At 59.3% G+C, this 27,649-nt stretch overlaps 3 protein-coding genes across 5 annotated transcripts; all 3 read right to left on the bottom strand.

Moving 5' to 3' along the window:
• Window positions 1-866: 866 nt before the first annotated feature.
• Window positions 867-6,904, bottom strand: FAM50A (family with sequence similarity 50 member A). Of its 2 annotated transcripts, none has more exons than XM_082864553.1 (13): window positions 6,767-6,904; window positions 5,477-5,561; window positions 5,279-5,378; window positions 4,862-5,007; window positions 2,730-2,806; window positions 2,553-2,619; window positions 2,336-2,397; window positions 2,034-2,110; window positions 1,752-1,806; window positions 1,529-1,577; window positions 1,366-1,436; window positions 1,161-1,271; window positions 867-1,050 (listed from the first exon to the last, which is right to left on the bottom strand). In XM_082864553.1, the coding sequence occupies exons 1-13, from the start codon at window positions 6,875-6,877 to the stop codon at window positions 1,042-1,044; spliced, it is 1,020 nt and encodes a 339-aa protein (XP_082720679.1). In that variant the 5' UTR covers window positions 6,878-6,904; the 3' UTR covers window positions 867-1,041. The 2 variants fall into 2 exon arrangements, with proteins under 2 accessions (XP_082720679.1, XP_082720680.1); XM_082864554.1 differs by having other exon boundaries at window positions 2,553-2,616.
• Window positions 6,905-7,612: 708 nt separating this feature from the next.
• GDI1 (GDP dissociation inhibitor 1) lies at window positions 7,613-13,482 on the bottom strand. Of its 2 annotated transcripts, XM_082865189.1 has the most exons (11): window positions 13,375-13,482; window positions 12,081-12,188; window positions 11,834-11,933; window positions 11,558-11,692; window positions 10,903-11,101; window positions 10,512-10,643; window positions 9,842-9,941; window positions 9,336-9,507; window positions 8,911-9,055; window positions 8,732-8,786; window positions 7,613-8,641 (listed from the first exon to the last, which is right to left on the bottom strand). In XM_082865189.1, the coding sequence occupies exons 1-11, from the start codon at window positions 13,417-13,419 to the stop codon at window positions 8,489-8,491; spliced, it is 1,344 nt and encodes a 447-aa protein (XP_082721315.1). In that variant the 5' UTR covers window positions 13,420-13,482; the 3' UTR covers window positions 7,613-8,488. The 2 variants fall into 2 exon arrangements, with proteins under 2 accessions (XP_082721315.1, XP_082721314.1); XM_082865188.1 differs by having other exon boundaries at window positions 7,613-8,786.
• A 619-nt stretch (window positions 13,483-14,101) lies between these two features.
• Window positions 14,102-21,588, bottom strand: ATP6AP1 (ATPase H+ transporting accessory protein 1). Its single transcript, XM_082864748.1, has 10 exons — window positions 21,426-21,588; window positions 21,052-21,178; window positions 18,592-18,666; window positions 18,123-18,316; window positions 17,654-17,694; window positions 16,751-16,836; window positions 16,105-16,346; window positions 15,572-15,619; window positions 15,259-15,490; window positions 14,102-15,040 (listed from the first exon to the last, which is right to left on the bottom strand). Exons 1-10 carry the CDS (start codon window positions 21,578-21,580, stop codon window positions 14,831-14,833), a joined length of 1,410 nt encoding a protein of 469 aa, XP_082720874.1. The 5' UTR covers window positions 21,581-21,588; the 3' UTR covers window positions 14,102-14,830.
• Window positions 21,589-27,649: the final 6,061 nt, after the last annotated feature.

The following is a 27,649-nucleotide window of genomic DNA, read 5'->3' as shown; positions in this document are numbered from 1 at the left end:
GCAAAGCCCACCACCAGCGTCAGATCTGCACACTGGCCAGGGAGGTGGGGCTGGACCCAGAGCGGAGATGCTCCCTGCCGGCTGGGGTCTGTCCCCTGTCCCCTCTGCCAGGTCTCAGGCAAGGGGAATAAGGGGGGAGCAGGGGTGGCGAGCTTACCTTCCTCAGCCTCCTGGAGCTGGGCCCAGGGGAACCAGGGGAGCTGGCCGCCAAGGCGGGGCAGGAAGCAGGAGCACACATCCCCAAGACAAGTTCCCCCCTTGGGGCCATGACAGCAACCAGCCCCAGGGCAGCCCGAGCAGAGCTGGCCGTGGGTGGGGTGGGCAAGCAGTGAGTACAGGGCATCCACAGCGGCCTTCCCGTGTCCAGTCTGGGGAGAGATGCTGTGACACGGATACAGGGTGGCTGGGAGCCACAGGCCAGCCGTGTCCCTCATGGAACGGGCAGCTAGGAGACACAAAGGAGCCCAAAGTCCTGGGCGGGAAGCACGGGGAGGAACGCCCTTCCTCCCCATGTAGGCGCCGCAGTGGGGACGAGCTGGGCCTGCTGAGGCCCCAGTGGATCCCTCCCACCCTCCCACCCCTGCCAAACACACGCTTTCTTGCAAGACACAGAGCAGAGATACTGTATAATCCCATTTATGTGGAACTTCCAGAACAGACAGATCCACACAGACAGAGAGTAAACTAGGGGATGCGAGGGGCTGGGGGGCAGCTGCTAGTGGACGTGGGGTCTCCTTCCGGGGTGATTCACAACACTGTGAATGTACTAAGCACCCCTGGATGGTACACTTTCAAATGGTCACAACGGTGAATTTTAGCTCAATAAAAAAAAATCTTTAAAATAAAATACACAACAGGTGCTCTAGCTCTGACGTGTGTATCTCTGTCGTAAAAGAAAAAGGCGGTAAACACAGCACCAGGGGCAGGGGCTGAGCAGGCCCCGTCACGTCTCGGGAGCAGGGAGCCGGGCGCCTGGAATCCTGGGGCCGCAGGGAGGGCGCCGCAGGGAGCCGGAGGGGCTGGGGCTGCGCTGCTGCCACATCACCGGATCTGGTGCAGGACGAGGGGACAGAGAAGGAAAGGTGAGCTGAGCAGGGCCGGGCGGGCCTCCCGCCGGGCAGCCAGGCCAGCTCCCACCCAGTGCTCGAGGGCTTCTGTACCGTGTACTTGTCCCACTTCTTCTCAGGGTCGTAGGGCTCCCAGCGGCTGGCGGGGAAGATGTGCTTGTTCTTCTCGTACCAGCTCCGCAGCACCACCTTGCCCGCGTGCGACTGAGGACGGGAGAAGGGCCGGGCGCTGCGGCTCAGGGCTCAGGGCCACGTGGCTGGACCCCTCCTACCCGCGCAGTGCCCCTGCCCACCGTACCTCATCCTTCTCCACGGTGGCATCACTGAGCAGCCGCACGTCATCGTGAACATCGAAATTGAAGAGGGGCCCTGCAGGGACAAGGAGACAAGAGGCCAGGCCCCATCAGCTGCCGCCCCGGGACACGGGCAAGTGGCCGGGGGGCGGGGCCAGGCGCACTCACCGCTCTTCCCTCGTGCCTTGGTGACGATGAAGTCATAGAAGCTGTGGTGCTACGAGCAGAGAGCAGGAAGGCGACGGCAGGTGAGCCACCTCAGCCGCCTGCAAGCTGGGTTCCAGCCCTGCCCACCCGAGCCGAAGACCCAGGGCAGGCGGGGCCCCCCTCGAAGCCCCCAGGTGTGCCACGGCCCGAGACCCTCCCCGCAGCCCCCAGAGAAGGGACTCACGTGGGGTATGATTAGGTCCTCCTTGATGTACATGAGCTGCTCCACCCCTGCCGACCTGAGGGAGAAAGGACCAGATAGCAGGTGGCCAAGGACACCGGGGCACCAGAGCCAGGAGGCAGAGGCCCGCGATGCTGGAAGGGGGATGGGAAAGGGGGCACGGCCCCCTTCTCAGGAGCACAGCGCCTGGCGTGCCGCGAGCAGCAGCCGCCACCTGGGGTCCCGAGCGCCAGGGCTGAGGCTGCAGACTCCGGTGCACCCCGCTGCACGCCCGCGCAGCCCCACCTGAGCTCGCTGAAGTCTTTGCGCAGGATCTCGAGGGCCTTCTGCAGGAACTGCTGCATCGTGTTGCCCTTTTTCATCTGCGTGAGTGACCCAAGAAGAGGCAAGAGGGAAATCGTGCGGGGAAACCAACAGAGGAGTTGGTAAGGGAGGACGGAAGCCCGGAACCCTCCTCCCTGCTCCCCCCGAACCCCCAGGGGCCACCCATACCAAGGGATTGACAGCTCCTTCCCACCGAGGCCAAAGGAGGCTGGGCCCGAGGGGCGAGGGGCATGGGGCCCGGGGCGCAGGCCCCGCAGCGTCACCTTGACTGTACGCCGGTGCCCAGAGCCATCCCAGTAACTGAAGGTGATCTCGATCTCCTCGCCTACAAAACAGAATTGCCGCTTGGCCTCCAGACCCCGGTGTCCCCACTCCCTGCCAGCTCCCTGGGGCTTGGGGCGCTGCCCAGAGCAGCGCTGGCAGGAGCGCGGGTGCGGCTCCCAGCCCCGGGCCACGCACATCCCCCTCCGGGAGCCTCACTCTTGATCTTCTCCTGCTTGGCTTCCCACTCCTGCCGCAGCTCCTCCCGGAGCCGATTCTCCTCCTCCTGGAAGAGAAAGAGGCAAAGGAGGGAGGCCCAGGGCTGCCCAGGGGGCACGCAGGGCCCCACTTCCTGAGCAAAAGCCTCTGCCAGGGTCGGGGTCAGGCCGCCTTTACCTCCCGGTCTCGGTCAGGCAAGAAGCTCGTGTCCACATCTGGGTTCTTCCCCAGTTTCCTCTTCTTTGTGGTGATCTCTGGAGCAAAAGGAAACACAAGGGTCAGTGGCACGATGGCCCTTGCCTCCGGGGCACCCCAGACCTTTGTCACCCAGGCCTCAGCTCAAATGCAACCTCCTTGGAGGCTTCTTGGACTGTCCTGGCCGGGACGCACAGCCCTCTTCACAGCACCTATGGAAACCTTTATGAGAAGCGCCCTTGCCAAGGGGCCTTCACCTTGGTCTCCACTGCCAGCAGCTGAACAGGAGGCTGGTACCAAATTGTTGCCCCATCAGCTGTGACCTGGAGTGCCTCGGGGGACTTAAGGCCTCAGTGCCGGTGCCAGAGGGAGAGAAGGTCCTTTGCACCAGAGGAGCAGAATATCCACATCTGACGTCTCATCCACTCTTCACGACAGCCTCAAAAGGTTACGACATTCCTTTTTACCAGGAGACGAAGCTGAAGCCCAAAGTCCTACGGTTGCCACTATCAGAACCCGCGGGGAGGAGGGAAGGAGAGGCCCCACTTGGGCTCAGGCCAGGCCTGACACCTTGGACTCTGCAACTCACTTTCCCCAATTAGGGCACAAATGAACGAGAACAGTGATTCTTTAACTTGCTGGTCTCGGCACCCTGGACAGTCTTACAAGTCACCAAGGACCCCAGAGAGCTCTTGTCCCTGGGAGTTGTAACCGTTGACAGTCACCAAACTGCAAATTAAATCTGGGAAGTGCCAAAGACTCGAGAACACGAAAGCATGCATTCTATCAGCTGTCGGAGGGAGGGCGGCATGCCATGTCACGTGACCTCTGGAAAAATCCACTGCACGCTCATGAAAGAACAAGAGTGCAAAAGGCCAAGAACGTCTTAGCACAATTATGAAAATGGTTTTGCCCTCGCAGACCTCTCGAAAGGGTCTCGGAGACCCCCAGGGGTCCCTGGAGCACTCTTTGAGAACCGCCGACCTAGAAGACAAGCCTATACTCCAGGGCAGGGGTTCCAGCGCCTGGACAAGTTACAAAAATTCCACGCCAGCTACCCATGGCCGGGCCCCGGAAACCAAAGCTCCAGGGGGAGGGAACCACCCACAAAGCCCCAGTGACACACAGAGAGGTTGAAAGCCTCCCCCCAGACCCGTGCTGTCCCAAAGGTGGCCTCTGCCACACAGATGGGCAGCTCACACCAAATGCAACTGACCTGCCCGTGGGAATATGTTAGATACCAAATATTACTACTTACTGTTACTAAACAGTAGTGAGACTACCCCAGGAGTTTCCCCCCGGGGGGCTGGCAGGCTCTTCCTCCTGACAGCACTGGCCGCTCCCCTCAAAGCTGTCCCAGTGCCATCCCCTGCCTTGGTCCCCCAACACTGATCCCAGGCCACCACATCCTGGCCATCACGCTTTCTAACCCAGGCCAGGCCTGTGCTGCATCCTCCCCGGTCCTCAAATGCGTCCACTTCTGCCCGCTCTGCTTCTGGGCACACTCATCTCTTGACTCTGCATGCTTCTCACCCGCCTCTCTCTGGGTGCTAATGAGATTCCCCTCACCCTGAAGACCCAACTCAATTTTCCCCCCCTCCCTTGGCCCCAGCGAGACACACGCTTCCCTGTGTGTCTCCCACCAGGACAGGGACGGCACCCGGCTTCTGTCCGTCTGCCTCGGCCCTGGCCCGGCCGTGAGCGGGTGCCCAGCACACAGGGGCCCCATGGTGACCTCAGCCTTCCCGAGTCGTTCCTGTGGCCCCTTGTTCCCTTGGGCAAGTCCTGCACTGTCCAGCGAGCAGCCGCTTAGTTTCTGCGGTTGGGTCAATTTACACTGAAATTATTCAAACAGAATTAAGTTTGGTGCCCAGCCACACGAGCCCCACACAGCTGCCCAGGGACCACACAGCTGGTTCCCACTCAATCGGCCACCAAAAGCGAGCCCCCCACTCAACTTTGCCACGGTGAAGGCTTGGCCCTTTCCCTCCTGCCCCAACTTGTGAGGTCCGGGACCCCGAATGCGGCGGGCAGTCAAGGCTGTTGGCAGAGGTGCTTCTTCACTTGCGAGCTGGATGCCAGGACAGAGCTCTGCCAGCGGGACCTGCCCCCACCTTCCCTCTCCAGCTCGTCGTCGTCCATGGTCGCCTCCTCCTCCTCGTCGCCTGCCTCGTCCTCTTCCTCCAGGGTGAAGGACAGGCTGGAGATCTTCCGCTTGGCCTCCTTCTTGCGCTCCTTCTCTCGCAGCTTCTCCAGCTTCCTGCCGAGGCATGGGTGGCCGTCACGCATGTTCCCACCCCCGAGGCCCCTTCCCCGACCCAGAGCCACCTGTGTGCTCAGTGCGGGTCCCACTCAGCGCAGGCCCAGAGGAGTCCTACTGGCCCGGGGCACTTCAAGTTCACGGGCAGGCAGGGCTCTGATGATGAAAAAGGGTCCCCCCTCCCCTTCCACGTGCAGGACCAGCCTGACCCGCCCCCAAGCACGAGCTCCATCCAGAGGGGAAGGCCGCTGGCTGGGAGGAGATGACCCACAGCTGCAGCTCCTTCGACTGCTCCTTCTTGGCCAGCTGCTTCTCCCGCTCCTTCACCAGGGCCTCCTGCTTAGCCTTCATGTCGTTCAGGGTCACAAGACCTGCGAGGTGAGGAGACGCGGGGGCAAGAGGCGGTCACCCAGAGTCAGCCATGCAGCCGGCCTCAGCCCGGGAGTGGGGACACAAGCACTTTGCTCACCCACAGTGCTGGACTTGAGCTCCGCCTCCACGGCGTCATAGTGCGCAGAGAACTTCTTGTCAATGTTGGATTTCATTATGTTCTCCTGTCCGGGAGGGAAAGCAGCAGTGAGGGCCACCTGCCACCCCACCATGCAAGCGGGGACCTGGGTTCTAGTCCCAGGTGTGTCCCTAGACTCACTATGATGTGACCTTGGGAAAGACATGTCCCCTTCCCTTGACTGATAGAAGATTCCACGGGGCTGTGAGAGGCTCTTCCAGTGCCGAGGGAACCAAGTGGGGTTGTTTCCCCGTGCCATCTGTGCTGCTCCGGCCCCTCCACAGGTCCCACTGGGAACCAGAGCTCACTCAGTGGTTGGTGCTCTTCACGCCCAGCTCTTAAGCTGAAGCTCTGGAGACCCAAGGCCAGGAGTGCCAGGAGGGAGCAGAGAGTGGCTGGCGGCCCGGTCCCTCACTGAGCAATGCTGCTCCCTCCTGGCCCCAGATGTTGCCAACAGCGTCCCACGAGGCCTCCTCACTCCAGCCCAGTCCCATCCCACTTGGTACCAAGTAGGTCCCTCTCTGGCCAGCAGCCTCCACAGGAGGTGGCCAGCAGAGAAATGTACCTCCGTCCCGCCACTGAGTTCGCACTGAGACAGTGGGGCTGGGACACAAGTGTAAACCGAGGCAGCACCGGGCCTCAGCATGCAGCCACTTCCTTGGGCCCGGCTGCCACAGTACCTAAGGCCTGCCCTCCCCTTGCGCCGAGTCCCTGCTCTTGACTCTCCCCCAAAGGCCTAAGTGGAGGGCTCCTTCCTTCCTGACGGCCCACTGCCATTGGCCACTCACTGAAGCCCTTAGTCAACCGCGAGCACCCCAGACCTTCCTGCCTGCCTCTGTCCCATGAAAAGGGCTCCAGAATGAGTCCGGTGGATTGGCTGGGGCCCACCCTTCCTGATATCCATTGGATCTGGGCCTGACTCTCAGGGCTGAAGGGCCAGAGAAAGAATGCCCTGTGCCCTCGAGGATAGCCCCAATGCCAAAAATGTAACCATTGAGTGCGGCTCCTTCCTGCTGGAGGCTTGTCACAGCCCACCTCCTCTCAGCCTTCTGCGCCCATTTTACACATGAACAGACTGTCACCGGCTCATTTCCGCCCCTTGCTAGAGATCGGCGAGCAAGGGTCCCACCCCCACTCGCCGCCCGCGCTCTGCTCCCGCTCCCCGGAGCCCCGCACGACCCCGGGCGGCGGGAGCAGAGCACGGGCGGCGGGCCGCGCGCATGCGCCGAGGCGCCCCGGCCCAGCCCGCACCTCCGCGATTCTCTGCTTCATCTGCTCCATCTGCTCGCGCTGCTTCTCCCGCTTCTTCATCAGGTGCATGGCGCGGCCCGCCTCGCTCGCGGCACCCTTGTACTGAGCCATGGCGGCGGCGACAGCGACAGCGGCCCGGCCGAGTCTCACGGGCTGCAACGGCTGTGGAGGCGGCCGTGCAGTCAACTGACCCCAGCGCCGTGACGTCGCTACCGGGGAACTCCCTGCCACCGCGCCCCGCCCCCGGCACGTGACTGCGTGCCGCCCAGCTCCGCCCCGCTAGCGGCCCCGCCCCGCCGGCCGCCGGAAGCTGGACGCCGCGGTCCCTCTCTTTATAGGTTCCCCATCAGTTCCTCAACAATAACCGCCGGTACGAGGCTGGGTTCCCAGTCCTGCTTCCCTCTGTTGACCCCAAGGCTGGGCCCCCGGGCCCCTCACTTCCTCGATGTTGATCTCAGTCTAAGGGCAGATCCCCATCCCCTCGCTGACTCCCTGCCTGAGGGCGTCCTGGTTCCCCCTGCTTCCTTGGCTTTGACTCCCCTCCCAAGACTGGGCCCCAGCCCCGCGCTTCCCCAGGCCATGAGGCTGGGCCTGCGCTTCTGCTTCCTCCGCCTCAGCCCCCACCCCAGGCCAGACCCCTCTCCCTCGATTCCTCTCACATTGACCCCTTGGGCAGCGTGATGTGACCCGTTTCCTTCCTGATGGAGTCACCTCTTACAGCCATCAGGAGCAAGCTAAGCCCCACGCAGTCCCAAGCCTGGGTAGGAAAGCAGGACAGCCCAGGGAGCCAAGGCCCTCCCCAGATGCAGCTTTGGGGAAATAAAACGAACGATCTGGGCTCAGGTTTCAACACAGTTTTATTGGGAGGTTTTGTTTTCTGTGAAATACACTAGAGGTTGGGGAAGGGGACACATTCACTTTGCAAGATAAGGGTTTCCCACCACTAAGGGGAAGGAATAGGGAAGGGCACACGGGGTTTGGATCCATTTTCCCACCTCCTTCTGCTTTGCTCACATGTCTTTTCTCTCTCAGCAAGTACCAGCAGACACAAAGACAAGAAACAAAAACCAAATCAACCTCCAATGGGGCCACACCCAAGCCCTCTTCCTTCCCAGGCTGCACCAGGGTCACCAGGGTTAGGAAGGCCAGGCCAGGGTGGCTGCTCCACAGCCCCAGGCCGCACCGTGAGGCTGCAGGGCACAGTGCTCCCTTCTCACACAGGGTGGGCCGAAGTTAATAAATTAGAATAAATTACGGGGGTGGGGGAGGGAAAGGACTGCAACTTTGTGCTGGGAGGGCCCCTTCTCTCCAACACACAAGAGCTGGTGGGGGGAGGCAGGGGGCATCTCCAAAGGCCACTAGAGCAGGGTAAGAGCGGTGGGGGCAGAAGTCAGCTTTTCCTCCACGTTCCTCCCGAACAGAGCAGAAGAATTAGGGGTGGGGGGAGAGACACGCACAAGGAGAGGAACCCCCTTCTCCCAGAATAAGGAAGGGCCAAGAAAGAGGATACTAACCAACCCCCCCCCCCGCCCCGTCTCCCAAACCATCACTAAGGTTAAGGATTTGGTCAGTGAATCAATGAGGTGGATGACAGGAATGTGGTGGGGGAAGCATAAGATGCTGGAAACGGGGGTGCCCAGCCACGCCCATCTCCCCAGCCCTTGAGGAGAACAGGCTCAGGTTGGGGCAGAGGGTACCAGGGGCTGGGGCCGGGGTCGGCAATCACTGGTCAGCTTCTCCAAAGACATCGTTCTGTTTGCGCTTCATGTTCTCAAAGTCAAAAGCGGAGCCTGCCATGCGCTTGTAGATGTCTTTGATGTCGTTGCAGGTTGTCTCAAAGTGTGTAGTGGCATCATAGGAGCAGGAACAGAACACCTGGAAACAGCCAGCGCCCGGGGCCCGAGGTGAGCTGGGCAGGGGCCCTGGGCGGGCAGCCAGGAGCCGGGGCCGGGACAGGCTGCTTACCTGGCTCTCAGAACCATCGTCGATGGGCTCGTACAAGTCACTGATGGCCACAAACCTGACGGGCAGATGGAAGGGACGAGACAGGTCTCACAACCAGCCTTGCCCTCCCTGATGCCCACCCTCCGGCTCCTTGGCTCCCTTCCACCCCCAGCTTCCGCCCCAGCCCCCCAGCCCCTCACTTCTGGTCAATGGGCTCCAGCAGCTCCAGGGCCGGCTCAACCTCCTTTTCGGGCTCTGCGGTCTCCACCGTGGTGCTGGCGATGGCAATGTACTTGCCCTGCGCGGCCACGTTGTGTGCATAGGAGATCATGCACACGTAGATGTCTGTCCGCAGGAAGGGCTCGGTTAACATGGGCATGTGGGGGGCCAAGCTCAATTTTGGCCCGCCCACCCTCCCCAGCCCTGCAGAGCGGGCAGCATCCAAGCTGCCACCCTCACGGAGGAGAAGAGGCCAAGCCAGCCAATGCCTTGGACCTCAGGTCATGGGGACTGCAGTGTGGGTCCCTGTTCTCCCGTGGAGGGATCTGGCAGGGAGCCAGCCCCCAGGCTGAGGGGAAAGGCATGAGCCACACCGGAGAGAACACGTGACTTCCTCCAGTCCTACCTGACTTCCTGTTGACCTGGTTCTGGGGGATGATGATTTGGCAGGAGTTGGCATCATTGGTGTTCTTGATGGGGTGGCTGAGGATACAGATGATACGGATAACCTGGCCAGCCTTCCGCACGCGGTCTGGGACGTAGCTGGGGTCACAGATCAGCTGCTTGCAGCGGGCCACCTGTGAAAACACCAAAAGGCCTTGTCCCTATCTAATCACACCCCTCGGGGTTTCAGGGCCTGGACTCACGATGAGGGCTGGCAGCTCCGGCAGGCAGGACACTCCCACAACGTGCAGCTTCCTCCTGTACCTCGGGGAGGGGGGCCCTGATATGCAGACGTCTGCCAACAGGATCGGCTACATAGTCTTCTTCTGGAGCCCCGGTCCCCAGCCCGAGGCCCTCAGAGCCGAGGAGCAGCGGACCCAGCAGAGCCAGGGTCACTGGGAAGAGCACCTCTAAGGAGGGGGCGAACCCCGCCCAGACCAGCGTGCCTGCGCGGCGGGGACGGCTCACCTCTCCCTCGGACTTCACGCCCACCACCTTGCCGTTCTCCATGATGATGTCATCCACGGGTTTGTTCAGCATGTAGGTCCCCCCGTAGATGGCACTCAACCTGTGGTGGGGAGAGTGATGGTGAGGGCGCCCTCCCAGGACAAACGGGGACCAGTGATACTGCGCCACCTGCCCCTACCAGCACGAGGGTGCAGAGAAGGCGGCCCCAGGCAGGCAGAGCTCAGGAGACCTGGCGGCCCTTCCCAACTCTGTCACAGCCACACACTCAGGACTGAACCTGGAGTGCTCCTTCCTCTCCGGAGCTTATCGCCAGAATGCTCGGCGAAGGGCTAGCGTGAGGGTGGCTCCTCACGGAAATGTTCTGGGAAACAGAACGAAGGGCTCTGGAGAATCCGACTCGAGGTTTCCAGGCCCCGTGCCCAGTCCTAGCGCTGCCTGACTCAGGCCAGGAGCCAAGCAAGCCCCCATCTGTGGTTCTTCAACTCTAAACGTCAATACCCCACTGTGGTGTCAATACCCCACTGTGGCGTCACCACCCAAGGATGGCGTGAAATGAAGTAGGACCACAGTGGGAAAGTACAAAATGCTGTGGAGGTACCCAAGGGGGCCGTTTCCATCGCTGGCCTCAGTCCTTCTTGGGACCGCCAACCGACCGAAGCCACGCCCTTACCTTGCAAAGCCCTGGGGCAGCTCGCCAAGGCCATAGAGTGGGTACAGATACGGGCTCTTGCCATACCGGGCCAGGGACTCGCTGTACAACTTGATGCGGTTGATGGTCTCAAGACAGGGCTGGTCCAGGTAGCTGGGGGATGGGGTCAGAAGAGGCTCCAACAGCAGGACCCCCAGTTCACCCCACCCAGGCACCAGGCCAGCCTTCCCACCACCCTCAATGGCCTGGGGAAGCCCACGGGTCAACTGTAGGGAAGGGACAGAAAAGGCGACAGGCAAGCGAGCACGAGGCTGAGTACGAGAGGCGTGGGCCAAGAGAACAGCAGGCAGGAGCAGGTAGGGCAGGGTGAGGGCCGGATGAGAGGTGGTCTGCCATGCCAGTTTCCCCTCACTCATCGGTGCGGTAGAGCGCCAGGGCATGGCCAGTGAAGTCAATGACATCCTGGCCCAAGTCAAACTTCCGGTAGACGTCACGCATGCTGGTGTTCTGGGGGTCAACGCCCTCGAAGGTCTTGGCGTCATTCTCATCAAAGTTTGCCACAAACACCAGGAACTTACGGAAGCGCCGTTTCTCAAACATGCCCATCAGATCTGCGCGGGCAACGTGAAAACAATCATTGCACCACAGACAATGAAACTCTCCACCCCACCGAGGAGGCGGAGCACGCGCGCACCCTGGCCCCCAGCTGACCCCCACGCGACCTCAGATGAACCCCTCTGTGCTTCTTGGCCTCAGTTTCCCCATATGTACGGAGAGTGAGTCGGGCTGGACGGCTCTGAGGGCCCTCCCGGCTCCGACACTTGGGGACGTTTCACTCATCAGGTGAAGCCCCTGTCAAAACCTGAAGTCTGTCAAGGACTCCACATCCCTTCCGCACGCGGACTCCCCTCCTGGCAACCAGCGGGAGGCATGGCCCAGGGCACAGAGGGGTGACAGAGCACGGGGCTTCTGGTGCGGTGTGAGGAACGTGACCTTGGGCAAGGGGCGCCCTGCTCTGAACAGCTGCCCCGCCCCACGATTCCCCGGCTCAGGGGACCCACACTCACTAGAAGCCAAGGCTTCAGTCTCGGTGGATGGTACTTTGTAGATCTTGCCCCCCTTGTAGACAAAGCTGCCCTCCACCACCTTGAAGTCCAGGTAGCGCGTCACCTCTGTATACAGTAGCATCTTCACCAGCTGTCCTGCGGGGTGGTGTGGGCAAGGCAACAGAGTCAGCGTGGCTCACTCCAGAAGCTCCACCTGGTCTGGCTGCCCTTCTCTGGAGTCTGACCCTCCTCTGGTCATCCAATCACCCCCCATAATACCTCCTTCATCTCCCTCACCGTTGGCCATGAGGAATTTGGGGATCAAGTCAACGTTCCAGTCTCGGCCCCGGCCCATCGTCTCAGGGGGCCCCTCCAGCAATTGGAAACGCTTATACAGCTGCAGGCAGAAGAGAGAGACTGAGATGCACCTCAAGGACCCCCCCTCCCGCCCCCACCCCCCGCCCAGAAAACCTGGGGAGCTGCTTCGTTCCGCACCCCACACGAGAGGTTAACAGGGGATGGGCCTGGGCCCCAAGCACCCTACCTCCTCCAGGGGGGTGATGGAGGAGCTCTCGCCCCCATAGTAGGGGTTCCGGTCCATATGCAGCACCTTCTTCCCGTTCACGGACATGATACCCGACAGGATACATTCCTGGGCGAGGGGCGATGTTCACTGCACTCCTACCTGCCCACATTCCCACCAGCAGCCCTGATGTATTCCCCACCCCAACCCTGAGAGGAGAGCAAAGCTGGAAGGACTGTGCCCCAACGGACAGCTCCTTCCATCCGTGGCTGGTCGCCTTGCCTAAAATTGGGGGTGGTGCTTCATTTGACCACGGCTTCCTTTCATAACCTTGCTAGGCAAAAAGGTGAACAAGGAAGACCGTATCCAGCAGACACACGCAGGGTCTTCCAGCAACCCAGATACCAAGAAAGTCATCTACCTACGTAGAGCCCCACAGAAAAGCAGATAAAACACAATGAACCTCAGGGACGACCTAGCTGCACAGCCAAAGGGACCCAAGAGGGAAGCAAAAAAAGGCTTAGTTAGCATGGTACTGAAATCCCAGGCCCCACCCTGGGCTGCTCTTTCCTCAGAGAGGAGCTCCTGACCGTGAGCCTTCCCAGCCACGGGAGGAGCTTCTGCACCCGACTGAAGGCGATGCATCTCTCAAGGCAGCAGTCCGAGGGGGTTTGGGGGAGGGTAAACACCCTCACCAGTCACTGTCATCAGCCCAAGGACAAAGGCTGCAAATACGACTCAGCCTGAGGTCTCCACGGGAAACCGGGGTGGGGTAACGGGAATGTGGTCACTGCCCCCACTGCTGCTCCTTCTGGAACATTCCATGGGTCCCCGGGCCCCATAAGAACCCGGGGAAGCGGGATGAGGGCCCATCCTGGCTAGGTTCCCCGACCTGACCGGCGGTCCTTGTACTACTACATCCCCACCAGAATTAGCGCAAGATGGTAGGTGATGCTGGGCTGGCCTTGGGTGGGGGCCGGGTGGGCGGGGTCAGGGAGCAACGGGAGACATGGGGCGAGCGGGGGTGCGTTTTCCGGCCCTGCCGGCCGGAATAGGGAGGACGGGAGGGGCCAGGGGTCGGGGCCCGGGGAGTTGGGGGGGGCGGCCAGAAGAGGGGCCGCTTCTTGGAGATGGGCCAAGACAGTGGGTAGAAGCAACGTCATGGGGGGATGGGCATGGGGCTGTCTTTTCGGGGACACGAACGCCGGGGGCGGCAGCGCCACGATGGCAATGATGGGAGGATGGGGCCGAGGGCTGCAGCATCCCGGGGAGAAGAGGGCGAGGCGGAGCCCCGGACGCCAAAGGCCGCACTTACGGTGAGGCCGGTCCCCAGCACGATCACATCATATTCCTCGTCCATGGTCAGGCCTCGGTGTCAGCGCCCGTCGGCTCCTCCTCCTCCTCCTCCTTCACCACCGCCGCCGCCGCCGCCGTCGCCGCCGCCGCCGCCGCCGCCGCCTCCGCCTCCGCCGCACTGGACCAAAGATGGCGGCGCTTCGGCCGTAGCCCGACCCCTCCGCCGCGTCAAAGAGTCCCGGCCCCTCCCCGCCCCCGCCGCGCCGACCGGGGCCACCGCCTCCCCGGGTTGGCTCCCGTGAGGGTTGCTGGGGTCCGGGCCCCGGCACCAGCGCGGCTCTGCGGGCAGCGTCCGCTCGCCAACGGCCCTGAGGGGAGAGCGGGCGGGGCGGGACGGGCGGGGCGGGCGGGGCGGCTCGGCAGCCGGTGCTGAGGTCCGCGAGGGATCCGTGCGCGGGAGCCGCACGCGCCCCGCCCCCCGGGAAGCTCAGCGCGGCCCCGCGGGTTGGGTGCGCGCCGCTGCGGCAGCCCGAGGCGGCCCCCTAGGGACGTAGGGGCGGCCATTGTCGCGGCCGTCTCCACCCCCTTCCCGGGCGCTGACCGCCCCCGCCCTCCTTTAGTCGGTTAGGGACGCAGCTTGCTAACAACCCTCCCGGCCTCCCCTGGCCGCCGGAAAAGCAGCCCGCAGGACGGACCCGTGCGAGACCCTCCCGCCTCCCTCTTGGTCGCGCTAGGCTACGGGTACCTTCGCACGCCTCCTCCGGCAGCCCTCAGCCAAGTGCATCCTCCCTTGTGCCCAGCGCAGAAATGAGGCACAAGAGGCCCAAGCATGGCGACCCGTCTTTATTTTATTAGGAAGGAAACCACGAGCACCCCAGGCTCCTGCCAGGCACCCAGAGATCACACCCAGCCCCCCTGCCATGGAGGTCCCTTCCTTCTCAGGCCAAAAAAAAAAAAAAAACCCAGTGCACTGCTTATCCTTAGCACAACATCACCAGAAAACAATAACACCAGCCAAGCAGGACAGACAGTTAAATAGTACTTCCACACCCCCCAAACTCAGGGAACTTCCAGCTCCTGGCTGCTACAAGGAGCCCCACAGAGCCTGGGGAGGGAGCAGTGGCTACACTAAAGCACTTATAAACAGCAAGGGGCGAAGGTGGAGAAATGAGAATAAATAAGGAGAAAGGGGGAGGAGGACGGGCCCTAGAACTCACGGCCCCTTCCTTCACAATGACCAAGCCTGGGAAATTTGCCTACTGTCTACGCAGAATACATACACCTTGGTGATAGAGGTGGGGAGTGGGCAGCCCAGGGAAGACCCTCAGCAGGTTGAACAGAGAGCCAGACAGGCTAAGAGGAGCCAGGAGTCATGCTACCGTAGGCAGAGGGGAAGCCCTCCCGTCCAGCATGCCTCTGGTGGGAACGCGGCGACCTGGACACCAGCACGCCCTCACCCCCCCGCAGACGCAGGGTCACACGATCTGCGTCAGAGCTATGGCGGGGCCCTTGTGGTCGTCAAAGCGGTCCATGGTCTTGAGGCTGAGGATCATGTGCAGGCCGTAGGTGAAGATGAAGAGCATGAACAGGGAGGTGAGCAGCCCCATCCAGATGCCCGGGGAGAAGAAGCCTGCACAGTCGCTGGCGTAGGAGAACTGCTCACCCGTCACGTTGAAGGCCTGGATCTGTGGGACGGAAAGCACCGAGTGGCCCCGCACAGGGAGGCCCAGTAAGGGCGTGGGAGCACCAAGGCGACAGGACTCTCAACTCCATTCCCAAGCCCCAACCCCAACCCAAAGCACACTGAGACTCTTCAGGCCTCTGCTCCCCCAGCCCCTCCCAGTACTGGGCTACCTCCACCCTGGGCTCCCCACCTCCGGGCACGGTCCCTCCCCCTTCCTACCTGGAAGTCCTGAAAAGTCATCTGCCAGAGAGAGGGCTGTGTGCCGGGCACGAGGAGATTGCCATTCTTGTTCAGACTGCTGACATACTCGCAGTGGAAGGAATAGATGCTGGGCCCCGTGACCTGGGAGGCATTGAAGTAGGCGACGGAGCCATTGCTGTGGATTTCAAGGCGCTCCAGGGTAAACCAGTGTCGGGCAGACACCGGGTAGAAGCGGTTAGCCAGAATGAACCTGGGGGAGGCCGTGGAGGTGTCAGGCAGCTGGAGAGGCCGGAGCCGCACGAGCCCACCCGCACCTGCCTCTCGGACTCACCTGAATGTCACTGTGGTACCAAAGAGCTGTTCGTAGGTCAGCACAAGCCTGCAGAGTCAGAGGAAGAGGTGAGTTTTCAGGTTCTGGGATGGCCTTGAGCATCTTAGAGCAAGTTCCTCAGGTATCCTTCTACCTAAGCTGTACGGGGTCCTCACAGCCACATGAAGAGGCAGTGCCCCCCACTTGACAAACAGGAAAACTGAGGCCCCATCACACCCTAAGTCAGGAACCAGCCAGCACACAGGTTCCCCACCTCCAGCTGAGAGCTCCTCCCTCTTGTTCACCTGAACCCATGGCCACTCCTTCAGCTCCCCCTGGGGATTGCGGAGGCTGCCCAAGGGGGAAGTAGCAGGACCCAAGGTATTAACCACCGAGGTCGGGCCGAGGACGAGAAGGCGTGAGGAGGCAGAGCTCTGAGCAACGCCCACTCAGGAGCCCTCCGCCAGCCTCCCCCCCGCCACAATGCCACCTGCATCCCCATGGCGGACAGCCCCCAACACATACCCCCTCAGTGGCACGTACTTCGCCCTTACCTGGCAACGGACTCGTTCCAGAAGGAGCCGGTCAGGTTGAGGCGGTCTTCATCCCCAAAGGTGAGGGAGGTCAGGTCCTTCCAGTGGTCCCTATATGCCACCGAGAAGTTTTGGGCCCAGAACAGGATCCGGGGGGCAGTGTCGTTGTAACTCACAGGGGAAAAGATCATAGGCGATGCCGACTGTCTTTGCAGCAGCTGGCGACCCAGACCCCCAGCCACCAAGGCTACATCGCGGGCCACCTGCAGAAAGAGCCCACAAGCCTTCTCTCAACAGCCCTGGCTCTCTCAGCAGGCCCTGAACCAAGCGGCCTGCCCTTGCGGTCCCCGCTGGGCACTCTCTCCACCATCTCAAGTCCCACCAGTCACGCTCATACTCAAAGCTTCCTTTGGGAAGCCTTCCCCTGGTGGCCCCTAAGCCTTTGTGATGTTTCTCGTCTCTGCACCTTAGGAACACTTGGACTTACTGTCCGAATATGCCAGCCAGTAAGGCTGTTGGGGTGAGATGGGCAGCGGCCGCCTGGAAGGAGGAAGCAGGACTTCACGGCTCACCCACGCCCCCCGCCCCGACATCTGCCCGGAGGAGAAGCCGGCCCCCCTCCAGGCCCCTGGCCACACATCCCGGAGCCCTGGGCAAGGGCACGTACCCTAGGAGGGCGGACTGCCGTGAGGGCCGCCGTGTACGGAACGTCTTCCGACTTGAGCACGCTCAGCACCTGCCCGATGACCTCATCTGAGGAGCAACGGGGGGGGGGCAGAGAAGCAAGTCACAGGCGGCCGCTCGCGGCCACGCTTGCCACTGCCCGTGAGAACCCGCCCGACTGTCACACGGCAGGGGCGAGGCTGGGGCCTTCCATGCACCCTCTCGGAGGCTTCTCTTGACGGTGCTCAGCGGTATCGCCGTGTTGAGCTGGGGAGCGCCGGATGTCTGCCCTGTGCGGTCCCCGTACGCCGGCAACCGGCACGTCCTCTGGTGGGACGCCGAGACCCTCGCAGAGCCGGGTCCCAGCAACCTTCACTGGTGTTTGCTGTTTCCAGCAACCGCTTCTCATCATCCCCCCAGCCCCAGCCTCCCCCCGGCCACCGTGGCCCCAGTCACTGAATCCCTAATGCCACATCCTAACTCAGTGGAGGGAGGAAAGACAGACAGACACAGAAAACTCCAACTCTACACCCGGAAAGTGTCCAGTGACCTTGCCAGGAGGAATGACTGTCCTTTACAGCCAAAGGAAGACCAGTCCTTGGAACTGTTTTTTGAAACGTTGCTGGTATATTCAAGCCCAAACCCGAGGATTCAGGCCACCTGAGTGGAAACTGGCTCCAGGCTGCACACGGAAGGCCCCTGGACACCCAACAGCTCTGCCAGGCTGGGCCCAGCCAGAGAGGGCCGAGGCCTGGGGACCGGCGGGGCCCTGCTCAGCTGGCCAGTTGCTGCCAAGATGCAGGCGGGCCACCCTGGGAGGGCGGAGGGGCTGAGGAGCGCGGGCCAGCTCCTTGCGGCCAAGGGTGGGATGAGGACAGAAACCGTGCACCGCCCCGACCCCACTCACCGTTGCCTGTGAGCACTTCCTTCGGTGCCATCAGACCCGAGCTGGGGAAGAAACAGAACATTAGAGACGCCCAAATCCAAATGGCCTCCGCTGCCCTGGGCCACCGTCCTTGCCTGGTAGCCCCGCCACCTAGCACACTCGAGCTGCGGGCCCACTCCCACCACCGGTACCTTTGCTCACCTCACAGCCCTGCCTGGAATCCCCCGGCCCTCCTCCCCCAGCTCCGGAGTCCAGTTCAAGTCCCTGCCACCTGCTCCGTGTATGGTCCCCGCTAGGCGGGCCGGCTCCCCGCCAGCAAGGCCCACGTCTGCCTTGTCTCAGGAGGCCCGACGGGCTGAGGTCCTTCCCGCCTCTTCTGGACACACAGGCACCTTCTGGGAGGGCCTCAAGGTGCTAACGGGAGGGATGTTCTCCTTGGCTGAGCTGCGCCACCGGGGCCTGGGCCCTGAGGCTAGAGGCCGGGCCGTACCTGGCTGTGTAGGGCAGGCGGATGAGCAGCAGGGCCGGGAGGCTGGCGTTGAGCTTCAGCTCCCGGAGGGTGGCCAAGTCCACGTGCAGGGGGCTGGCCCCGAGCTTCTCCTGCAGGTAAGTGGTCAGAGTGCTGACCGCGTACCAGTCAACGGCAGGAAGCACCAGAGAGGAGGGGGCCAGGTCCAGGGCATTCTGGGGACAGAGCGGCAGGCGAGAGGATGAGTTAGCAAGGGGCCAGTGGACCCGGGCCAGCCTCCCAGACCTCTCTGGAAAGCCACGCCCACACCCACACCGGCTCTCATTCCAGGTGACAAAGAAAACACGCCACACCCCTGGCCCTGGCCCTGACACTAAGGCCTTTCTACCTTCAGCCAGCATCTCTGGCTCCTGAGGGGACAGTTCTTACTGTGCTGGGAGAGGGGGCGCAGGATGGCCTCCAGGGCCTGCAGCTGGGAGAGGACCCTTACCTCCAGGTTAGAGAAGGCACTGTCCTGCTTGTTTCCAAACACGCCACCATATGCTGTGAAGTCCTCGATGCTCAGCTAGTAGGGAAGCAGGGAGATGGCCTCAGAACGCTGGGCTAGGGCCAGGGCAGGGGGCAGACACCTTCCCTGTGCGTTTGCAGGGCCAGCAGAATCTCATTTAGAGTCAAATTTGATCTGGTCCGAAGAGTGAGCAACAGTGTATTTTAGGGGTGGGGTGGGGCGCTGGAAGGTTCTGTCTTCTCCAGCACCCTCTTGGCAGGGTGAGGGAACAAGGAAGGTGGTCATGGGGTTGGAAGGAAGTCTGTGGGCAGCTGATTCATGGTAACCTCGGGAGTAAGAGTCAGCCACCCCCCGCGAGCAGACAGGAGGAGCTGCGGAGGGAAGAGGGAAGCTGTGGGGAGGAGCTGGGGGGCAGCCAGGAGCACTGGTTGCACGCCCCCCAGGGCAGAAGTCAGAGACAAGGAGAGCCTGCGCGCCAGCTGCGACAGGTAGAGCCGTGTCCCTCCGGTCTGGATGGGACCCTTTGCAAAGGAGGGGGAGAAGTGCCCCTCCCTGCCTGGTTTTGGTGGAAGGGGAGAGAGAGGTGAGGATCTCAGAACATGCTGGAAAAAGCACTGAAGGCTTCTGAGCTCTCTGGGCCACAGTAGCCCCAACCCCATCCCTTTTCCTCTGCAACCTAGAGATGTCCTTCAGCTTCTGCCCCTCCATCCCAACTCCCAGCTTCCTCTGGCTTTTCCCGGTTAGGCCCAGAGGAGATCTTAATCAGCTTCCCTAACCTCCTCCTGTTTAGTATACATACTTGCCCGGCCTCCTCTCCCTTCTGGGCAGGAATGTTGACCCTGTCTGGCCACCTAAGCTCTCATTCTGAAAGCCCAGGAACCACCGCTGTGTCCTCATGGCACTCCCTGCTCGAAATCACCCAAGGCTTCCTGCCACATTTAGAACTGCAACCAACGTCTTCCCCCCTTGTCTCCCGGTTCCTTGGCTGACCATCTCCTACCCCTTTCTCTCGCTCACTATACTCCAGCCACACCAGCTCTTCCACGGGCTCACCAGGAGCGCTCCTTGCCCAGGGCCTTTGCACCTGCTGTTACCTCTGTCAGGAATGCCCTTCCCCTACAGCCACACAGCTCCATCCCTCCCTCCACTTAGGTCTCTGCTCAGATATCACCTCCACAGCGAGCGCTTGCCTGGTCACCCTTACCTTAAACGGCATTGCCAGTCACTCTGTCCCCTTAGTCTGCTTCCTTCTTCTCTAAGGACTATAGAACTGACATTATATCATACACCAACTTAGCATTTACCTGTCACCCTCACGACAATGTCAGCATCTCCGGGGGGGCTTGGGTTATTCTGCTCACTGCTGTGTCCCCAACACCTAGTACCTGGTACACAGTAGGCAGAGTCCATATTTGACAAATGAATGAATTGAAGGAATGCCATAAGACAGGGTGGGGATGCCAGCTACATGTTTCACACGGACTGTGAGAAATGTTCCTCACAGCCCTCTGATGTCAGTGGTGTCTTCATTTTACAGATGCGGAAAGGGGCACTTGCAGAGTATTTCACATGTCCAAAGGCCAGTAAGTAGTAGAACTAGAACTGAGTTCCAGTCTGACTACATTATTTACCACCTCCTGGAAAGACTACAGGCCAGCACAGCCACCACCACCTGCCCACAGAACGACAGAGCAAGACCAAAAGGGGAATGAGCCATACAGGCCATCAATGAGGAACCGACAAGCAGAAGCTCGATAACCTCCCAAACGACAGTCCTACACTGCCCTAGAACCTTCTTGTGGTCTACGTGCCTGCTTTAGGAGCAGAAAGACCCAGATGGGAGGGTAAACAGTGTGCTGGATATGAGCACAAACCTGGGGTGGAGGGGTGTCCAACAGACTCAGGCTGGAACCAGCTGTGGCTTGCACAAGCCACACAACTTCAGCCAATCCTTCTTTGGCAGTAAAACCGAGATAATGACATCAGCTCAGCATAGTGCGAATGAAGCACTCAGTAAGTGATCATTCTTCGATTCTCTCTCTTACGATGATTACAGTTAGAATCACGACTCTGCCACCCATTAGCTGTGTGACCTTGGGCAAGTCATTTGCCATCCTTGGGCATCACTCTCCTGATCTGTAAACAGGGTTCATCATCCCCACCATGTAGAGTAGATCAGATAAGGGTCTGGCACTCACTGGGCATCTGGCCTCTGACCCTTTATTTCCCCCAATCAAGTGGGTGCCATTTCAAGGCCCTCACCATTCCCACTGAACGTTCTCCTACATGCCTTCCCAAGGGAGGAACCACACCTCCCTAGAGTTGGGACAAGGTCACTGAAGCTTCCCTTGAGGAATGGGCCTCAGTGTCCTGGGGCGGGGGGGGGGAGGGGGCCTGCCTGCCTCTTGATGACCGAGGGAGAGAGCGCTGTGGCAGGCGCACCTTGTCCTGAAGGAAAAGCAGCACGTTGCGGGGGCCCAGCTCCAGGGCGGGGTCTAAGTAGGTAGAGAGCTGCATGTCGCTGGTGATATGGCCCTCGTGGGTGTCGGCCGCAGGAGCCCAGAGGTCTCTGGCAGGGGACAGAAGACGTGCTGTCAAGCGGAGGCTCATGGCTTGAGATCGGAAACCCACGGGCTCCCAGCTTGATGCGTGGGGCCCAGAGCTTAGACCCAGCCCACTCGCTATGGAGCCGCCGAGCAAGGGACGGTCCCCCTCTGGGCCCCGCCGCCCCTCGCCAAGGACAGCCCCGGAGTCGGGCGAGGGCACCTCAGCCGACGCGGCGCGCAGCGCAGCCCGCCCCGGCCCGCCCCGCTCACCGGTCACTCGACCACAGCACCAGCGGCACCTGCTGCTCCGACGCCACCGCCACCGCCGCTGCCGCCACCATCACCAGCGGCAGCCATGGCATCTGCCAGAGCGCCAGGGACCGCCGCATCCCCGCCCGCACTCGATCCACCGCCGTCGCCGCCATCAAAACCTCTCGGCTTCCACTGCCTGGACCCACCGCGGCCGCCGCAGATCAGGTGACCGTCGCCCCCGCCCGAGCTCCGCCTCGAGCCGCCATTGGCCCGGGCGCAAGACCGCTTTCCAGACCCTCAGGTTATTGGACGAAGTGGATGCCACTCACAGCCGCTGCTTTTCACTGGTTGGCTGTACGTGTCTCCAGGCGCGCAAGCTCCAAGTAGGAAAGGGGGCGGAACCGAGCTCCGCCGGCTCCCACAGCCTCCTGCCCCTCTGCGGACGCCGCGGGTTCCAACCCTGCAGAAGGAGCAGGGCGGAGCGGGCTCCGCTGGTTCCCACACGCACAGCTTCCCCTTTCCCTGTTTTAATCTTCTTAGTGCTTAAAGTAGCAAGAGTGGTTTCTTTTTCTTGCAGATGGACCCTCCTTTATACAGGTAGGGAGAGAAGAGGACGCCCAGGATAGCGTCCAGAGGAACGCCAGCACTTACTATGGGCAGGGAGGAGGATCCAGAAGAGAGATCGGAGAAGGAGCATCAAAGAGGAGGGGGAAACCCAGGGAAGTTTCAAGCACACCATGGTTAACAACGTCATTCTCGACTGCTGCCAGGAAGCAGGTAGGATGAGGACAGAAAACTTTCTTGTACTTAGCAACACCAGTTTGGTGAGAGCGATGTCAGTGTGAGGAAGTGGAGACACGGTATAGATGTCCTTTCTCGAAGTTTGCCTTAAAGAGAGGAAAGAGACAGAGTGACAGCTAGAGTCAGAAGATGAGAGACACCACCTCAAATAAATTGGGAGACTTTCATCTTTTTCTGTGCCATTAAAAAAATACATATTTAGTTGCGCCAGGCCTTAGTTGCAGCAGGCGTGCTCCTTAGCTGTGGCATGTGAACTCTCAGTTGAGGCATGCATGTGGAATCTAGTTCCCTGACCAGGGATCGAACCCCGGCCCCCTGCATTGGGAGCATGGATTCTTACCCACTGCACCACCAGGGAAGTCCCTTTCTGTGCCATTTTTTATTTCTCATATTAGTGACCATTGAAATCTAGCGGGTGAGTATATGGGTGTTCACTGTAAGCTTTTTTTGACCTTGGTACATGTACTGGGTTGCAGAGTATCCCCCTAAAAGTCATGTGTATCCAGAACTTGTAAATGTCACTTTATTTGGAAACAGGATCTTTGCAGATGTGATCAAAATAAGGTCATGCTGGATTAGGGTGGGCCTTAAATCCAGTGACTAGTGTCCTTATAAGAAGAGAGAAATTTAGACACAGACACACAGGGAAGAAGGCCAATTGATGATGGAGACAGAGTTTTGCAGCTGCCAACTGAGGAACTCCTGGAGCTACCAGAAGCTGGAAGAGGCAAGGAAAGATTCTTCCCTAGAGCTTTCAGAGGGAGCACAGCCCTGTTGACTTTGGACTTCTAGCTTCCAGAACTGGGAGAGAATAAATTTCCGTTGGTTTAAACCTACCAGTTTGTGGTAATCTGTTATGGCAGCCCTGGGAAACTAACACACTATATGTTTGATATTTTTCATAATAAAACATACAGGGAAGGACTTCCCTGGTGGCACAGTGGTTAAGAATCTGTCTGCCAATGTAGGGGACATGGGTTCGTGCCCTGGTCCGGGAAGATCCTACATGCTGCCGAACAACTAAGCCCGTGCGCCACAACTACTGAGCCTGCGCTCTAGAGCCCACAAGCCACAACTACCGAGCCCACGTGCCACAGTTACTGAAGCCCACACACCTAGAGCCCGTGCTCCGCAACAAGAGAAGCCACTGCAATGAGAAGCCCGCGTACCACAACGAAGAGTAGCCCCCGCTCACCACAACTAGAGAAAGCCCACACGTAGCAACAAAGACCCAATGCAGCCAAAGATAAATAAATAAATTTATTTAAAAATATATACATATATATATAGAGAGAGAGGAAAGTTTGATCAGGCCCATTGCTGGCAAGGATGTCAGGAAATAGAGTCTCACCTACACAGTGGTGAGAGTATCGATTGGTAGAACTGTTTTGGAGGCTAATTTGGCAGCATCTAACAAACTAAAACGTGTCTGACCTTTAACCAAGCAGTTTCCCTCTTAGGATCCATTCAACAGAAACACTCAGCCAAGCACAAGATGCACATACAAAGAGATCCACTGCAGCGCCGTTTGTAGTTGCAAAGATGTGGGCACTTGTGACTAGACACTGGGACACTGTGCCCCGCCACTGCTGCTGCCGCCCCTGCCCCTCAAACACCATCTCCCTGGCAGGATTCAATCTGCGTGCACACGAGAAGGGGGACGATGCTGGGAGCCGCTGCACCGTGTACACAATGACTCCCACCCAGCCCCATGGAGCTGACAGACCATCGATCACCTGCACTTGTCTGAGAAACTGCTTATGAGATTGTAGTCATGGTTGTCACACATGTGGCTCTGACTAAGACAGTGGCAGTTGAGCTGAAGACAGGAGGTGGGCTTGGCATGGTCAGGGAGGACAGTGGCTGAAGGTGGCTCTTGGATGTCTCTGAGTTGGGGACTGGGAGATGAGATCAGTTGGGGACAGTTAAGTCTGGGTTGTTTGTGGGGCCCCCAACTGGGGGGAGAGGTTTGTGCTGGAGCTTGCTGTGCCCCCAAAACCCTGGGAGAGGTTGGAAGTTCTAGTGCCACGATCTGATTTGTATTTGAAAAGGCGGATCTGGCTGTGGGAGCAGAGCGGATGATAGGGATGGGAGTGCCAGCAGAAACCAGGAGGAGGCTGTTGCCATCATCTGGGAGAAAGATGATGGGGGCCTGGCCAGGGTAATGGAGGGGCAGAGAGGGAAGGCAAAAGAGACTGCAGAGGTCACTGCCTCAGTGTTGGTGCAGGACCAAGGTTCGACCAGGTGGCATGATGGTGGGGCAAGGGCCCCAGGAGCATCTGAAGTGAGAGGTCGAAGCCAGGGCAGCCAGCGGGGGGTGGGGAAACCAGAGCCCCTCATGCTCAAGCCCTCCCCTGGCCTTGCTCTTGCTGTCACTCGCTGCCCTGGGGGTCAGTTGCATCCCCTCAGTCTGTCATTCCGTCACTCACCAAAGTCCTAGAAATCTTTCTCGGCCCAGCACCTGGGGGGGAAACAAAATGAGGACCCCCAATCGGGGCATCACAGTAAAGTCAAAGTCCTCCAGGCCCAGGACAGACCCGGCAAGGGACACGTTTTGAGAGGAAAGTTCTATAATGATGCCACAGGAGTGAAAGCTGTCGAGGGAAGGGACAGAGGCCCCAGGGATCAGAACAGTGACACAGGGTGACAAGAGGAGCCGATGGGACTTCTGTGGTGGTCCAGTAGCTAAGGCTCTGCGCTCCCAATGCAGGGGGCCCAGGTTTGACCCCGGTCAGGGAACTCGATCCCACAGGCCACAACTAAAGATCCCGCATGCTGCAACTAAAGATCCCACATGCCGCAACTAAGACACGATGCAGCCAAATAAATAAATAAATATTAAAAAAAAAAAAAACGAGGAGCCAGTGGCCATGGGCAGACTTAGGAACACAAAGGGCACCATTTAAATAAAGTTTCAAGGCAAAGACTTTCTCAAAAGTGTGACCATCCTTAAGGGAGAAAGTCCCGTGGCTACTTTTCTTCTTCCCTCAGTTCCCGGAGGTCCCTGGAGTGGTGACCTCGAGGCTTCCTGAAGCGGTTGCTATGGGCCAGGCACTGAGTCAGACTCGGACCCTGCCCCTCAAGTTCACAATCTGATCCGGAGGAGATGCAGAATAGTGAGCCACAGCCCAGGGTGATGGATGTTCCAAAGGGGGAGACACGGGGCTGGGAGGGAGCCACAAAGGGGGGCACCACCTGAGTCTGCTTTGACCACAAGGTGACAGCTAAGCTGAGTCACTCGCTAACTGTTGACAGCGCCCACGAGCACCTTCTGTCCGGTGCTTCATTAAAACCCTTCTGGGCCCCCATCAACTCCATGTCTGCTTAAATTGTTTTAATATAATGTTGGACACATTCCAAAATATGTGTAATATCTGTGTGCTACGTAGATTACATATGTTACGTAGACACTTGTGGCCTGTGTCTTACACACGTTACACATGATGCGTTATTTTATGTGAAATATACAAGAAAAGGAGCCCTCATCACCCACCCCAGACTCCACAGAGTGCTGCCAGTTCCTGGGCAAGAATCTGTCTCCCCCAATCCCTTTTTCCTGCCCCACGCCCAGAAGTAATGGCTACCCTGAATTTGTTGTTTATCATTCTCTCTTTTTTTCTCTTACAGGTTGACCACTTCAGTATGTCCCCCTAAACAGTCTAGTGCTCAGTCTGCTCGTCCTTGAGCTTGACGAAATGGCATCATCCTGCGCGGGGGACGCGGGTAGCATCGTGCCATCCTTGCTAGTCTGGTGGTAAGCCTTCCGCGACCCTGGTTTCACTCTTTCCTTGGTAGGTGCCAGTGCTCCCTACCGTCCCTGTTTGCCGGGAGGCTTTTCATGACCTACGAACGCAAGATGTCTCAGGGGCCGCGGCAGACGGCACCGTCGTTCACAGTGATTCAGTCTCCCCCTTCCCTTAGGAGCACCCCTCCTTGCCCATTTCCAGGCAGGAGACACACTGGAAGAGACAGGTTCCAGGGCACCCCACCGTAGCTGGGATCCGGGGATCAGGAGACCACCAGGGTCCCTGTGGGAGTGTTACAACACCCGCACAGCAAGTGACTAGGCACTGGAACGTTGCTGCTGAAACACTGAACTCCATGCTGTGCTGGGCGTGAGACAGGTGAAGGGGCGGGAAGGGCGCCATCGCCTCACCCCTGCATCCCACATCATCTCGAGTGTGTCCCCAGGCAAGGTGGAGTCCACACCCTGAGCCTGCTCACCCAGACCACCTCTCAGCCCTCCCAGGCTTGCCTTCCCCACACACTCCTTGCCCCCCACCCCTACACTGGCCCAAAAAAGAAAAGTTGCAAAATCCAGGTGTACAGCGCAATGACTTAGCAAAGCAAACAAAAACACTCCCTTGGCATCACCAAAGTCAAGAACTCAAATGTCTACCTCCCCAAACCCCCTCATCCCCCTCCCATCACTTCCTTCTCCCTTCCACCAAAGTGACCACAAACCTGATTGTTGTGATAATCTCTTTGGTTTTTATAATTTTACCAATTGTGTCAGTCCGTCCAGGATGCTATGACAAAGTACCACAGACTGTGGCGTTTATAAACAGCAGAAATTTATTGCTCACAGTTCCCGAGGCTGGAAGTCAGAAATTAGGGTACCATCAGGGTAGGGGAAGGCCCTCTTCCGGGTTGCAGACTTCTCATTGTATCCTCACTGGTGGAAGGGGTGAGGGAACTCTCTGGAGCTTCTTTTATAAGGGCACTAATCCCATCATGAGGACCTCACCCCCATGACCTCATGACCTAAGCACCTCCCACAGGCCCCACCTACTAATACCATTAGGGGATTAGGTTTCAGTGAATTGGGTGGGGGGACACAAACATCCAGGCCATCACACGAGATAAGCAGGCATCCCTCAATATGATGATTTTGTTTTGTCTGTTTTCGGACTTTATATAAATGGAATTAATCAGTATTACATTTTGTGTCTAGATTCTGTGCTCAAAATTGGGAGGTTAGGGACTTCCATGGTGGCCCAGTAGGTAAGACTCCACGTTCCCAGTGCAGGGGGCCCGGGTTTGATCCCTGGTCGGGAAACTAGATCCCACAAGCCACAACTAAGAAGTCCGCATGCTGCAACAAAGATCCTGCGTGCTGCAACTAAGACCTGGCACAGCCAAAATAAATATTTAAAAAAATTGGGAGGTTAATGTGAGTCATTGCATAACAGTAACATGACTGCTATTCCCCTAGGGAGATGTTCTGCCAGTCATTGAGCCCTTCTAGTGTTGAGAGACATCTGAGTGGTTTCCCACTTTAGCTAGCACGGCTAGTGGTGCTGCCAATACTTGCGTATGTGGTGTACATATACGTGCATTTCAAAGGGTATATATATCAGGTCATAGAGTGTATGTACTGGGCTGAATTGTGTCCCCCCAAATTCAGGTCCACCTGGAACCTCAGAATGGGACTTTATTTG

Source organism: Leucopleurus acutus, assembly GCF_964270905.1.
Source record: "Leucopleurus acutus genome assembly, chromosome: X".
NCBI classification, from domain to species: domain Eukaryota; kingdom Metazoa; phylum Chordata; class Mammalia; order Artiodactyla; family Delphinidae; genus Leucopleurus; species Leucopleurus acutus.
This window is presented reverse-complemented; position numbering and strand designations above follow the sequence as displayed.